Source organism: Neopelma chrysocephalum, unplaced genomic scaffold (genome assembly GCF_003984885.1).
Source record: "Neopelma chrysocephalum unplaced genomic scaffold, ASM398488v2 Primary Assembly neopelma1_91, whole genome shotgun sequence".
Taxonomy (NCBI): domain Eukaryota; kingdom Metazoa; phylum Chordata; class Aves; order Passeriformes; family Pipridae; genus Neopelma; species Neopelma chrysocephalum.
In genome coordinates this window covers 2,628,957-2,642,787 of record NW_020897753.1, presented here as the reverse complement: position 1 = coordinate 2,642,787, position 13,831 = coordinate 2,628,957, and the positions used below count along the sequence as shown (strand labels likewise).

The 13,831-nt window shown below is 44.1% G+C and overlaps 2 protein-coding genes across 3 annotated transcripts in view; one reads left to right on the top strand and one right to left on the bottom strand.

The window, feature by feature from the left end:
• Positions 1–13,831, bottom strand: part of PAK5 (p21 (RAC1) activated kinase 5) — a 313,912-nt gene that overhangs the window by 256,390 nt on the left and 43,691 nt on the right. The window lies entirely within an intron of this gene.
• The window catches only part of SNAP25 (synaptosome associated protein 25), a 60,564-nt gene that overhangs the window by 27,993 nt on the left and 18,740 nt on the right, over positions 1–13,831 (top strand). For both annotated transcript variants that reach the window (XM_027693410.1, XM_027693409.1), the window contains exons 2-4: positions 3,927–4,061; positions 4,719–4,760; positions 13,006–13,054. In XM_027693410.1, the coding sequence (XP_027549211.1) occupies positions 3,990–4,061; positions 4,719–4,760; positions 13,006–13,054 (163 nt within the window). In that variant the 5' untranslated portion in view covers positions 3,927–3,989. The remainder of the gene's footprint in view (positions 1–3,926; positions 4,062–4,718; positions 4,761–13,005; positions 13,055–13,831) is intronic.

The following is a 13,831-nucleotide window of genomic DNA, read 5'->3' as shown; positions in this document are numbered from 1 at the left end:
CAAAATAAAATGTAGTTGAAGCTAAAAGTACAGAGTACATTTCAGAGAGTTTATTCCAGTTATGTTAAATTCCTAAGGCAATTATAGGGTTTTGATACTTAGTTTAGATAAACTTAAATGAGAACAGAATGAAAAATATCGTCTGGGATCAAAAATACAAATTCCACACGGAATTTATTACTAAAAGTCCTGAATAGTATTTTAGGCCTTTTTCTGTTCTACTACAACAAGAGTGGGTCATAGTGGGCCCAAGCCAGACTGACACCTTATGCTTTTGAAGGTCTGTCCAGTATCAGTGAGGGCAAATCCATTATGGTTTACCTTTTCTTGGCCATTCCTGAGATCACTCAGTTTTAATGTTTTATATATATGTAGGTGTTCCTAAGAAACACTATAGAGGGAAAATTGTTAATTTGTACTTTACAGAAATAATTGCTTTCAAAGCATAAATCTTCTCTCTACAGGTTTTTTATTGGTAACAGGGCTTGTTGTTGGAAATTCATGGCACTGGAAAGGAGTTTCAGCCTAAATAGGACTTTTCAGGGAAAATCCTATCTCTAATAAGTCCTATTCCACATTATAAATTGCAAAATCTGCAAAAAAATTGAAACCTATTACCTGCCATTTACAAAATATATGTAGTTCATCATACTGTGTGCAAATCAGTAACCTTTATTGATTCTTGTGCACAGTTTTCTATTAAATAAAGTTGAATCAGCACAGCTGCAGGGCACTTGTGTTTATGAGTAAAACTTGATGTAAAATGACTTGTCTGGAAGAATTCTTTTTGCTATTTCTCAACCCATTCTAAGTGCTTTACAAATACCAAACAATCTCAATAAACCTGTCAAGTTCGATCACTCGCTGCACAAGATCTCTCTGGTTACAAGCCCTGACATTTTTTTTTAACTTGATGCAAAATAAGAGGCGTCTGTCACTAAGATGCCAACTGCTGGTTCTAACTAACCAAGAAGGGTAACTCTAAAAAAAAACCCCACAAGAGCATGGACTGACAGAGAGTAGGTTTAGATTAACGTTAGGATGAAATTCTTTACCAGGAGGGGGGTCAGGCACTGGAACAGGTTGCCCAGAGAAGCTGTGGCTGCCCCATCCCTGGAAGTGTTGGACTGGGGCTTTGAGCAACCTGGTGTAGTGAAAGGTGTCCCTGCCCATGGCAGGGGGGTTGGAAATAGATGGTCTTTAAGGTCCTGTCCAACCCAAACCATTCTATGATTATATGACAGTTTTTCCACTTTGTTTCTTTTCTGCACCACCCATCACCACCGCTGGCTCATGATCAAAAAAAAAAAACTAGGGAAATGATCAAAAGTCAGGCTGGAATCTACATGAGAACGGAATTTTCTGTGCAATTTTTATTATCTGCAGTGACTGACCAAGAGCCTGTTATTATTCATTACTGTCAATAGAAACACTCATCTCACTTCCACCTCTGTAATCATTCAGCTCACACTGGATATGCTTAGAGACTGAACCAAATTCCCTGTTGTCATCCCACCCTCTCACTGATGCATCACCTCCCACTTTACAGCTCATGAGATGCTACCAGGCAGACATAGCACAGAACCAGTTTTCTCCCCTCACAGCTATTTGTATTTACCAATTAGATCAGTCCCAAAATCCTGTCCAAATTGTCCTGGTTTTTGCTAAAGCTCGGTCCTGCTACTCTGCCAGCACAGGTTCAGCAAGGATCCAGGCAGAGGAGAATATTTTAACTAGATGCTCAAAAATTAGGTCCACAGACTTAATCCTGATATTCTGTCACGGAGGCTGCACCAGAAATATTTCAATGCTGGGCTTTGCCTAAATCTGGGAAAAAAACCACAATTTGTGAAGCAGTGACCAGTGCTGGTGCCAGCCTGTGCCAAGTGGGACAGGAGTTTGGAGCACGGTTCTTTACAGATATAACTTTTTTTTATCCCAGCTGAGCATGCTCCACTTGCGACCGGGAGCAGCATCTTCCTGGAGCTGCGTGATGTGCCACAAAGGGCACCACGAGTGCAGCAGCAGGGTGGGAAGGTTGGGAGTGGCCTCGAGAGTATCCCCACACTTTCACATGCCCTTCAGGCAGAGACCAGTTCCTAGTTCCTCTTTTCCTCCTAAACATCCGAGGGCACCATTTTCTGTAAAGCTTATTTTGTGAACATCCTTGAAGTGTCCGACACCAGCCTGAGTATAAGCCATGAAATTAAGCTCTGGCTTTGCATCAGCTGGCACTGCAGATGAGTTGCTTTAAGCTTGGTCCTTCTCACTGCTGTGACCATGCAGCTGGCAGAGCCAGGTGGCCTTCTCCAGCAGATATTTGGGCTCCTAAACATTGTGTGACCCATCACAAAATGCCAGGCTCCCTCTGACAAGAACGTGGCGATGTGCTCGGTGATGAAAGTAGGATGCTGTGCCAGTAGCTGCAGGGCTGACTCTTCGAGATGGATTTCTTCCTGCTGTAGCTTCAAAGAAGAAAAGCAACCACGAGTGAGGGCACAGCTAATGTGAAAGCATGAAGGTCACATATTCCCTCTCAGATAAGAAAAGCAGCAGATCTGCTGCTGAAGCTTCAGAGGAGATGCAAGGAGCTGTCTGCTTTCCTTACACAATTCTAAGCAAACAGAGTGTGATCCAGAAGATACTGCTGCCACCCAGCTGTACCTGTTCAGCCCATACTCCTGAGGCCCTGATGGAGAGCACAGTCAAAGTGAGGAATGGATTCATCTCCAATATATAGTAACTTCCATTTGAACACAGTTGTTACCGTTAGGATTTTAGAGCTAAAACCTGCCCTGACTTATGTTGTTTCATAAAGGCTGCACATATCGCAAAAGGACAGAAAACAGCCCCTGGGGTTTTGCCTTCTTAGAGCAGCTTTGCTGAAAGGGGCTGCTTTTGTCCTCTTTCTGTAACTGAGCCTGATGGCACCTGCTTTATGGCTGGTTATTAGCCTTCCCCCACAACTTCCCCAGCTCCTCTGCACCTGGGATTAAGTTTTCCTGCAATGAACATTCAGTGAGCAGTAATTTGCAACATGCCATGCTTGAATCAAGCAAAGAAATAAGCCAGTGTTGTTGTTATAAAGATCTGACAGATGGTAGGAGGACCCGCCTTTCCTAATCAAGTCATGCTCAGTAATCAGAGCTAGCTCGAGTTTGTAACAAGAAAGAAACCCTACCCAAAGGAGGACTAATGGGCTGCATCCTGACCTCTGGTTAGGATGGGCTTGGTGGTGTTGTTCTGTATCAAGAGGGATAACCGAGATCAGAATCCCACCCACTTTGCAGAGAAGTTGAAAGCACCAGTTAGGTCCAATGGTCACTTCACTTCCCCCGAAATGAAGGATCCTCCCAGGCAGACAACTTCTCCTAGTCTAGCTGTAAATATTATTTCATAGCCTGACCTACAGCATGGTGGACAAGTCATTAGCCCGTAAAAATCTGCAAAGTTTCATTGCCTTTAATTTCTCTGCAAATGTATTACATGAGCATCCAGTCCTCTGAGTGATGCAGCTGAAACACAGGACATGGACTCAGCCTTGACCTCCTTCACATTAAGCCTTTTAATTCTAGAGAAGAATGAATGGGTTTCAGGACTGTTTCTGGCAGCAAATAGCATCTCCTGAGCCTCCAGCTTTGATATGAATAGCATTTGAAAGGTTAAGAAAAAAGGAAGGATTCTCCTCAAAGAACATGACGAGGGTGCATCCTCGTTCTTCAAAAGTGATTAATAACACAGGAATAAAGCAGCACCTTAAGCAACCCCGCGTGCTCTCCACTGTGTAGGAATTACCATCCAGAACGAGAGAGTTTGGGTGAGGGCACTCCTGTAATTAAAGCACTTTTGTGGGACTGACATTTCAGCACGACTCAGCGAGCCAGGGAGCCTAAACCACACAGTTTCTTCTCCTTTGTGTCTTCCAGGCTCACGAGCAGCTGAGCACAAATCCCTGATCTGCGGCGTCCACAAACACCCCCACAGCTAAGATGGCGGAGGACGCGGATATGCGCAATGAGTTGGAAGAAATGCAGCGGCGTGCGGACCAGCTCGCCGATGAGGTGAGACCAGCAGCTAAACTGGGAGCTTGGGGCTGGGGCTGGTGTGAAAGACACATCCAGGAATAGGAGCTCATGCGGCAAAAGGATTTCTAGGGCTGATTCTGCTTTTCCGTCAGCTTTACACTGAAAGCAGAATTGGAAATGAGATGAGCTGGGGTGAAATTTAATGTTGTGTTTAGTCAAGATTAAGGCATTTATTGATCGTGAGTTTGGTTTAGGAATTAGATTGTGCATCAATTTGACTGGCCTCAGAGCAAAAAGCAGCAATTTAATATTTTCTGAGGATTCCTTCGATTTGTCAAACCTATTAAATGTTAAAACTCACCAATTAAGTCCCTGAAAAGTCGTAGCTGAAAACCACAGACTATTTTTAAAGTGGAACACCAGCTGTTCCAAGCAGCACCGCTGCAGTGTGTGAGCAAGGGGACCACAAGCCCTGGAGACTGCAGCTGCCTCAGGATGCAGTGGGAATTGCTGCATTAGCGAGTCCTAATGGAGAGCTGGAGATGGAGAAATCACCAGTGCCCTGCTGATGGCCTGATTTGGGGGGGAAGGCAAAGAGTGTAGGAAAAACATGGTGTCAGCATGAGCCTGCACATTAGTGTTGGAAAGCGTAACTTGCCAAAGCTGAGCACTTTTTCCTCTGTTTTATTCCAGTCCCTGGAGAGCACCCGTCGAATGCTGCAGCTTGTTGAAGAGGTAAGGACTTGCATTTTATTTGCACATCTGTTGTGAACAAAGGTGATGGAGAGTCTGACACTGGAAGTGCTTTTTCAATAACTCACATTGCTAAGGCATGTCCATGGCTTAATGTGCCACTCTGTCCCTGCTTATCCCTACCCCTTACTAGAGCCATTCAAGACACTGTGCCCTGGTTGCCAAGTGTCCATGGCAGCCCAGCAGCCGAGGCACTGGTTTGCCCATACCTGAGTATCCATTGAGACAGGATACTGGAGATAAAGGAAAGGCACAGCCTCTGAAGGTGACCTGGAGTCAGGGACAAGTGGCTGAGGTGCTGCAGAGCTCCAGGAGCCTCGTGCTGGCACCTCTCTCTTGTCCTTGCCCTAACACTGTGGGCGGGAAGGTGAGAAAGGCCCTCAGGGCATTTGCCCTGTTGTCTCTAAATACTTCCCTTTCCATAAACACTCTGAGCTATTTTTATAGAACACCAGTCACAGTATTTAAATGCCACTTCTTTATGTATCTCTGAAACATTTATCAGGATTTCAAGGCTCATGAGATGTCCTAGATTGACTGCTTTGGAACAGGGAATTCTCTGATTTTCCGTGGTGCTAAGGAAGGGGATCCTGGCTCAGCCCTCACAGCTACTACAGCTTCTACCTGCCTGGAGGGGTCACTCCCAGAAGGGAAAAAACAATTCAGTCAGGCTGTATTTCACCCTCTACACAACAAAGGGGTTTAAAAGTTGGAAAATCTCAAACTCAGTTTAGCTTCAAGTGTTCAGCCATCAGGTGGTGGAAAACTTTGCTGCCGCCTGACAGGACATATTATTTTCAGACGCCATGTGAGCCCTGGCGCTGGAGCTGGTGACATTTTTAATCAGGGTCATCAGCACTGACAGTCCCAGTACTCCTGACAAGCAGAGGAGTCTCCAGAGGAGACAATGGGAAGAAAATTACATCAGGTCCCACTCTCAGGAACAAGCACAATCCCAGCCGTAGGCTGAGTGGCCTTGGAATCAATCATGACTGTGAAGATCAGTGGAGTCCAGTGGAGACAAAATTAAATTTCCATGTACAGACAGACAGACGGGTCATTGAGCATAGTCAGCATCACTTCACCTCCACAAACACTTCAGATCTGGGCCCCTTGCAGCCAAAACGTGCCCTTGTCTCATGAGCAATCTGTCCCTTTTATCTGCACAATTCCCTGGACACACCATTTCTAACCATCACTTTATGTCAACTCTGTGTTGGATGCAGCTCCTGTTGAAACCAATTCGATGACATGGAAGAGAGTCTCATATGGGTACCCCCCCAACACTGTGCAGGACAGCCTGCTGCCCCAAAATGCCTGTGATCTAAATAGACAAGGCAGATGATGAGTGGGAAGAAGGAGAGGCACAGGAAAGGGAAGTGACTTGCTCAGGGCCAAGCCATCAGTAAATATCAGCCCTGTCTCTCCTGAGCCGTGTTTGTGTGACCTGTGCACTGCTTGAGTCTTCCTAACATATTGAACCAGCATATTGCGAATGCCACTGGGATTTCAGCATTAAATCACGGCAAATGGCAAAGTGGGAGGAGAACTGGGACTGCTGAATTTACCATTGAATTTATGGAGGGCTGTAGAGCTTCTTGGAAGAGCTCAGCATCTCTCTGGACCTGGCGTTTATTCAGATGCTACAATATCTCCCTGTCCAAATAGAGAAGTTGCTAAAACCAGCACTGAGCAGTCAAGGGAGTTCTTCTAAAATGAGTTGCACATTATTTTCACTAATGTGACTACCAAAGACCTTTAATATCCTTCTGTGGTCTAAACAGCTGGTTGGTTATTCTGATCCCATCTCCTAGGTACTTTTAAAAGAATGAAGCATTTAGGGAGTGAGAGATTTTATACTGAAAAGACAAATGATGAGAGTCTTTGAAATCGAACTTGCACTGCTATGATTTAATAGACGCCAAAAATCCAATTAGACTCCCTTACTTAGCAGAACCTGTCTAGTGGGTAGAGATAGAAAATATTCTTTCTCAGTGACAAAGTGCTTTTTACTTTATTCTCTTGATACAGCAAATATGTTATTCCTTTCTTAGGAAAAGGACGCCCCCATGTCTATGCATTATTGCTATATACATATGTATGGATTCCTCTCATGGTTGGCTCCACTCTGTCAGATACCAGGAAAATACAGAATAAACAGACTGACTTGACTCATTCCTGAGATAGAAGAGTGTTGTCCACCCAGGGAAGCCCTGCAGCAGTAGAAGATGTGCTTCATGATGAATTGTAGGTCACTGTCTGGGGGGCATGTCCCAAAGGATCGTGCCTTCCTTGCCCAGGACGACCAGTCTGAGTTTGGAGACTAAGCCCCAATGTTCCCAGGGAACATCAGCAAGGAAAACCAAATATGGAACTGCTGCTTGGTTCTATAACCCAGCTTTGCAAGAAGCTGATTTTTCCAGTCCTGGCACAACAGAGGAAGCAAGAAGTGGTGAGTGGCTGTTACAAAAGCAGCCACAGCTTTGCCCCAGGGCAGCTCCGTACTGGAATGGCAGATTCCAAACCCCAGTTTGCTCTGTGGTGCCCAGTGTACCCAGGCAGCATGGTTAATCTACACTGACCAGTGCTCACTGGAGCCACTCAGTGCTATAAATACCCATATTTTATGTTGATGCTGTGCAATGTTTAGGCCAAAACAAAAAATAAAAATGAACCGAGGAAGAACAAGTGAGAGTAAATATGCAGTTGGTAGCTGACCTCCTTATTTTCTTGTTCAAGCCTTTTACCTCTGAGGCCACGTTATGCAATGCAGAATATCACATGCCAGGGGAAAAGCCATGAGTTTAATATCAACAAGATCAGCGCTGCTGAAAGCCCAAAAGAAAGCATTTAGGAACATGTCCAGGCAAAAGGGCTGGTTTGTACATTTAAATCCAGAGAGGACTATCTTCTCTGCTCATATGCTCCGAGGTTAGAGTGAAGCTTACCAAAGTATCGAAGCTGAAATGTTAAGCTATGAAAGTTTGATAAGCTCATGATGCTGCCCTACACAGGACACTGAACACACAGGATGCCATTTTACTAGCTGTGGGTTTCCCCTGACATTATTATCACAGTCAAATGTTCCCTAGTCTGAAAAATAAAAGTATCACATTAATTTAGAGTTTGGTCCAAATCTTGCCACAGCTAATTTGAAAAATCCATTTGCCATCACAAAAACCATTGGAACTATGGAATTATTGGGACAGTTCTACTCAGAAAAGTGTTTTAACCAGTGTAATTCCACAGAAATACATGTCTGGCACAAGGGAATGTGATCCAGAATTCTGGTCTCAGTTTTTCCAGCGCAGGGTTAGACCCCTCTGTCTGTGTAAAGCAGTGGCAGCACTGGAGTCAGGGTGGTTGCATTACACAAAAACCAGGCACATGGGATTCAAGGTGGGGTCACAGATTCACTGGGGCTGAGGGTCTGAATTCACAGGCAGAGCAGTCACGTGGCTCTTTAATCAGGCACAGAGAGACATCAGAGCATGAACAGAGCGACAGGGAACTCGGAGCAGGAGCCGAGCAAATGCATTACTACAGATGACTAAAAAATGTTTCTTTGGCCACATTTTTTTGTCTTTAGGGTGTTGACAGTTCTCTTTAGTGCCTGTGGGAACTGCTAGCAATGTCAGCCTGTCCTGGAACATAATTGTCTCTATTAATTTATTCAAAACAAGCTCTATAATCCATATTGATTACAGCAAAATTCTTCATCGAAGTGGAAGTTTATGCGTTCTTCACAGAACTGAGAGTGCATATCTGGTTTTCAGGGTATCTCCTGAAATGCAGAGAAAGAGATTTCTAGAATTTGGATTCTCGATCCAATACATCATTCCCTTACACTGTTAGGAAAATCACCCCTCAGGCTAAACCAAAGCTTGAGTAGCTGCCTTTTGTAGCAGGTATGGATAGGACACAACACACTGTGTTCCTGGAGGGGCTGATGAGCCCTTTGAGAAGTCATTCCAATTCTCTCCCTACTTTTATTCCCACCTTGGGAAATTAAGTTATGTAACAGCAATAATAAGAAATGAAATCGCAATGCATTTCCCCTCCAAAGTGCTGGGCAAATTTCAGTGAATGTTTTGTTGCTGACTCTCTCTGAGTGAAACACTCACAAAAAAACCCCCAAAAAGTTTGAAGAAGCTATTACAGAAGATCGAGGATAACGTATATTAAAGCCTCCAGAAGGGTTCCCAGTTATGCTGTTAAACTGGCTTCACTGAAGCACTGATAGACTTAAGTATCTAAGAATTGAATTAAGCCCAGAGGTTTAAAATCATATATTCTGGCTTTGTGATCATAAGCTTAGCCAGTGGCCCAGTGGAAAACCTGGGCATGTGCTTCACATAAAGGATACCCAAACCAGCACTGCTGGTTGGTTTGCTTTTATCTAAACACTAGAGCTTAGTGCTGGTGAAAGGTTCAAGGACACCAACTTTCATAAACTTTATAGGCTCTGTTTCCCCTAATGTTCCCCTAAATTGAAAGTGATGGCCTCCTGCTCTGAGGGGTCATCTGATGTGCAAAATTATTCTATATATTATATATTTGCCCGTCTGCAGTAAACCTGCACTATGGATAAACAGAGGAACTCCAGAGCTGCCAGTTTAATGCCTCAACATAAGAGATGCTGTGCCATTTTCTTCTAAAGGAAAAGAGTGTGAGATGTTTACTGTGCCATGGCAAAATCCAGCAGTCCAAAGTCTCCTCTCAAGTGCAATGAGAAGACAAGGAGAGTCAGAGGTAACCCTGGAGAGAGAAGGCTGTTACAGACTTGAGAGCTGGATGAAAATGGAATGTGCTCCATGAACTCTGTAGGGTCCTATGAAAGATGAATTTTCTTCTCCCTGGCCAGACCTAGTTGAAGAATTCCATTTTTTGAGAATCTCTATTTTGCTGCAAACTAAACAGAGGATTGTCTGGGCAAGGACCAGAGGGTCTTGGGAAATTCCTGAATTTTTACAGGAAGAAAGAAAGGCTCTAATCCCTGGGAAAGTGTCCCATTAGCACACATTTTCATAAAAAGATGGACCTCATTAGTTCTACCCATTCATGGCTCCCCACATAGGATATTAATGATGATGGTGAGCACTGGATGTGGGTGGGAATCCTTCCTGAGCCCTCGGGATCAGACAAATCAAACCACAGTCACGGGGCCCATGGTGATGGGAGCCTGCTGTCGAGGTTTTAGGATCAGTGGTTGTCAAACAGGTTCTTCTAGGCTGGCACTTTGCAGACACAGCTTTTGTCACCTCCTGTTACATTCTCCAAGCACCCAGTCCCAGTGCATCTGCTGACACCTGGTCCCACTGACAACAACAGGATTTTCTGTGATACTTTGAGTGCAGAAACCTTTAACTGAAGAGGTTTTTTAGTTCCCAGAGATGCCTCAGTCTGTTGCCACTGAAGGTCAGGTACTGAGTGATTTTCTCCTGCTCAGACATATGGATGATGAACACATTTTTAGAGCAGTTCTGTCTTACAGACAGGTTTAGTTTTGAGCTATCTAAAGGATCAGTTACAATAAAAATACTGAATTTTTCTAAAAGTCCAGATCTGTTTTAAATGACAAATGTGATTATATTTTAAACTTTGCTTTACACATTTAATTTTTTGTGGAAAAGCTCAAAATTAATGCTTAATACAAACTTGGAACAGCAGGAGATTGTCACTTGATGTCTGAATCATCTCCCATCTTTGCCAGTCACCATCTCTTTATTAGCTTCAATATGCTTTTGATTAGACCACAGATGCAGACAAGTATATTCACTGCACACCCTTTAATATTTTCACATTAGTATTAATGTTGTGGCACTGATGATCAGGTAAATAAAAGAAAATTTCACCTCTTTCACTCCCTGTAAGGATTTCATATGAAATACAAACCATAAGGTCTAATTGCTGAGTTAATCTCTCAGCACACGTCTTATTCAGGTCACTGGACATCTTAGCTGCATAAAGGGAGTTTACTCAGATGTTAAATACAGCAGGGAACTAAGGTAAGAGGGTTAAGGAGCAGCAAATATTTCTCAGCCTGACTGTGATTCTCTGAAAGCCAACAACTATCATAGCACCAACTGCAGGTTCCTGAGACTAATATTTAGAAGAGTCCCATGTCAGACTCAGTAAAATATATTTACTGAAACACAAGATGACTCAGGACCCAAGCAGCCTTCTTGTGTTTGCATGATGTATGTTTGTTAAAATATAATAAGAAATAAATAAATCAATAATAACTCTTAAGGTAAGACCTCCCTGGACACTCAGAGCATAGAAAGAGTCCAATAAAAAGCCATTGCACATTCAGTGCTTAGCAGACCTGTCCCACAGCAAATGTAAGATAATTAAAAGTGGTTTCCCTATTCTAAATAGGCAAGTCTAAGATAACCCTTGGACCCTAAGTTTCTGCAGGCTTCAAAAATAAAAGCTGGCCGGGATTCAAGTAAATGCAGTACGAGCTTGGAGGGAGAGAGAGCAGCAGTGGGTACCTGGGAGGTGGCTGACCTGAGGGCAGCAGGGTGCAGCAGACTGTGGGGAGAGGCAGGAGGCCTTTTCTCTCCATCTGGCACCTCACATAAGGATTTTTTCAGAAGAGGGAGCAAGCCAGCCTGCACACATCTGAGGTTTCTGCCAGTTTCTACAGTGACACAGACATTAAAGGCAAGAATGGGAGCGCAGAGAGAGGCAGACAAGAGGCATCTCTCGTCCCTCTTGAGCCGAGCAGGATCCTCTTGAAGCTCAGCAGAGAAGCACCAGCTGCACCAAGCAAACAGCCCTCGAGCGTGGCAGAATCAGGCTTGTGGCTGAGCCAGCGTGGGTTGTGTCCTGCCTGGGAGCACCCTGGGAGCACAGAATGGGCAGCTGAGGGGCAGAGACACTTCACTGCTCCCACGAAAAGAAATGGGCGATGTCAGAGAGCAGGGCAGCTGGGAGGAAGGATAATATGAAGTCCTTAATTTGCCTCAAGGAGTGGGTGTCTTGAAAAGCACAGGGACCATCAGGACTTTAGGTTTCTGTTCCTCATGTTCCCCTGCAACTGTGAGCATCTCCCCCACCCCCTGCAAAATGGACACCACCACTTTTATCTGTTCCACAGGAGCATGGATAGTTTTATGTTCATGGAAGCAGGCAAATTACTGCTGTTCTTGTCCAGGTAGCTCCACTCCACAGAGGACTTACTTCATCTGCTCTTGGCGTGCAACAGGCAGATGATCGTTCAGGCCATTAATTATTCACAGATGTTATCACTGCTCCAAGCTGAATGGAGCTGGTTTCCCCCTGGTAATTAAAAAGGAGCTAATCTGATCTGTGATACAGCTCGGTATCACAGCACCCAGAAACCCCAGACACCCGATCACAGCCCAGAGCGAGGATAACAAATGCAAAAATTGTACTTGTGAAAGGTGCCCTGCTGCTGGTTTAGGCAAGTGGGAGCTCTGAGTGGCTCAGCTTTGCTCAAACCCTGTATCCAGCAACAGCAGTGATAAGATTCCCACTAAGCTGTGGGAGCAGAGAACAGTTTCAGTGTGTAGGTGTTTTAAAAATCCTACCTTCAAGCTCAATTCAAAGTCCATTAATGCTAAAGGTGTCTGTTTACTGAATTAAAACTTGGCTCAAACCCATATCTATTAGATCACTGAGCCAAAAAATATGGCTTAATCCTATTAAATATTAGCCTACTTTAAAATGGATTTCCTAAGTAGGTAAGCTTTCTGACTTCTGACAGCAGCAAGGGCTGTGTACAAACCACTGTGCCTCCTTCCCAAACATGCTCGTGTCGTATCTGTTTTCCCTGGGAATTTCTTTTGTGGGATTAACACACACCTGCAATACCAACAGCCTCATGCTCCCTCCTTCTGCTTCAGTGAACTTGGAGATGAACACTCTCTTTTTAGAAATTACTGTTGCATAAAGTGATTATTTTAATTGCAAGGTCCGTGATTCTGTGCTTTCTGCAGAAGTTCAGTATCGGGGTGAATCCAGAAGGACTGATGGTGCAGTTGAGACTACCTGGTTCCTTATACAGTGTCCAGGCACATAAAGCCTTTGGACTGTGCCACCAGCCCCTGATGACCTTGTCATTCCTTTCCCTGTTTTTCTTTTGTCTTCCTGTGTCCCGTACCAAGGGCTGAGTGTTCCCTCACTGATCTCTCTTTCTCTCTCTCTCTCTTTCTTCTCCCCTCTCTCTCCTTCCCTTGCTACCACTATTGGGATGTAGAGTAAAGATGCTGGTATCAGGACTTTGGTTATGTTGGATGAGCAAGGAGGTAAGTTCAGATTGCTTCAGTAAGGAAGTATAACCCTTCTCAAAGTTCTGTACTAACTGTGTGCAACCCTGGAAACGAGGGACACAAAATACGTGTGGCTGTGCATGAGAACCCAAAAAACCTCTTTGCCTTTAGCATCGTTGTCTGACAGAGAACCATCAACTGCCTAAGAGTCTGTATTTCTTTTGATCTGTCTCCCATTAATGTCAAAGACAGCTGCAGGCTGAACTCATCCAAATCACCACTTTATTTCAGCAAGCTTTGGGTCAAGATCCAGCTACATGATGAGAAGATTTGCCTCCATGAATGTAAAATCCAGCATTATTTATGCAGGTGCTACGGAATTGTCCCCCTAGTTTAAGTCACAAGTCAAAGGCATGCAATAAATGCATGCCAAGAAGAGGTAATACAGGTTTACTTGGTGTAAAATTCAGTTGCTTTTTGTATAGACATGGCAGTGAGGATGGCAGAGGTTTAGCATTAAAAGCTATGGCACGATCAGCTCATTACAATTGACCATATAGGAGGATTCAGGCTTAGATGACTCCGTGTCTGTGGATGACAATGACAAAGCCAGAGCCTGATATATTCAATACATTCCAGGAAATTACATTTTGGCCCTTCATAATATGACAAAGAAGTAGGTACCTCCCCCCTCCCCTCAATAAAACTAATAACTTTTCATTTGGTGACAGCAAAAGGGTGTCTCCAATAAATCAACAAGGGTATAAATTCCTGCTACCCTCTATCAAACCAGCCCCCCAAAGGCCATTCTTA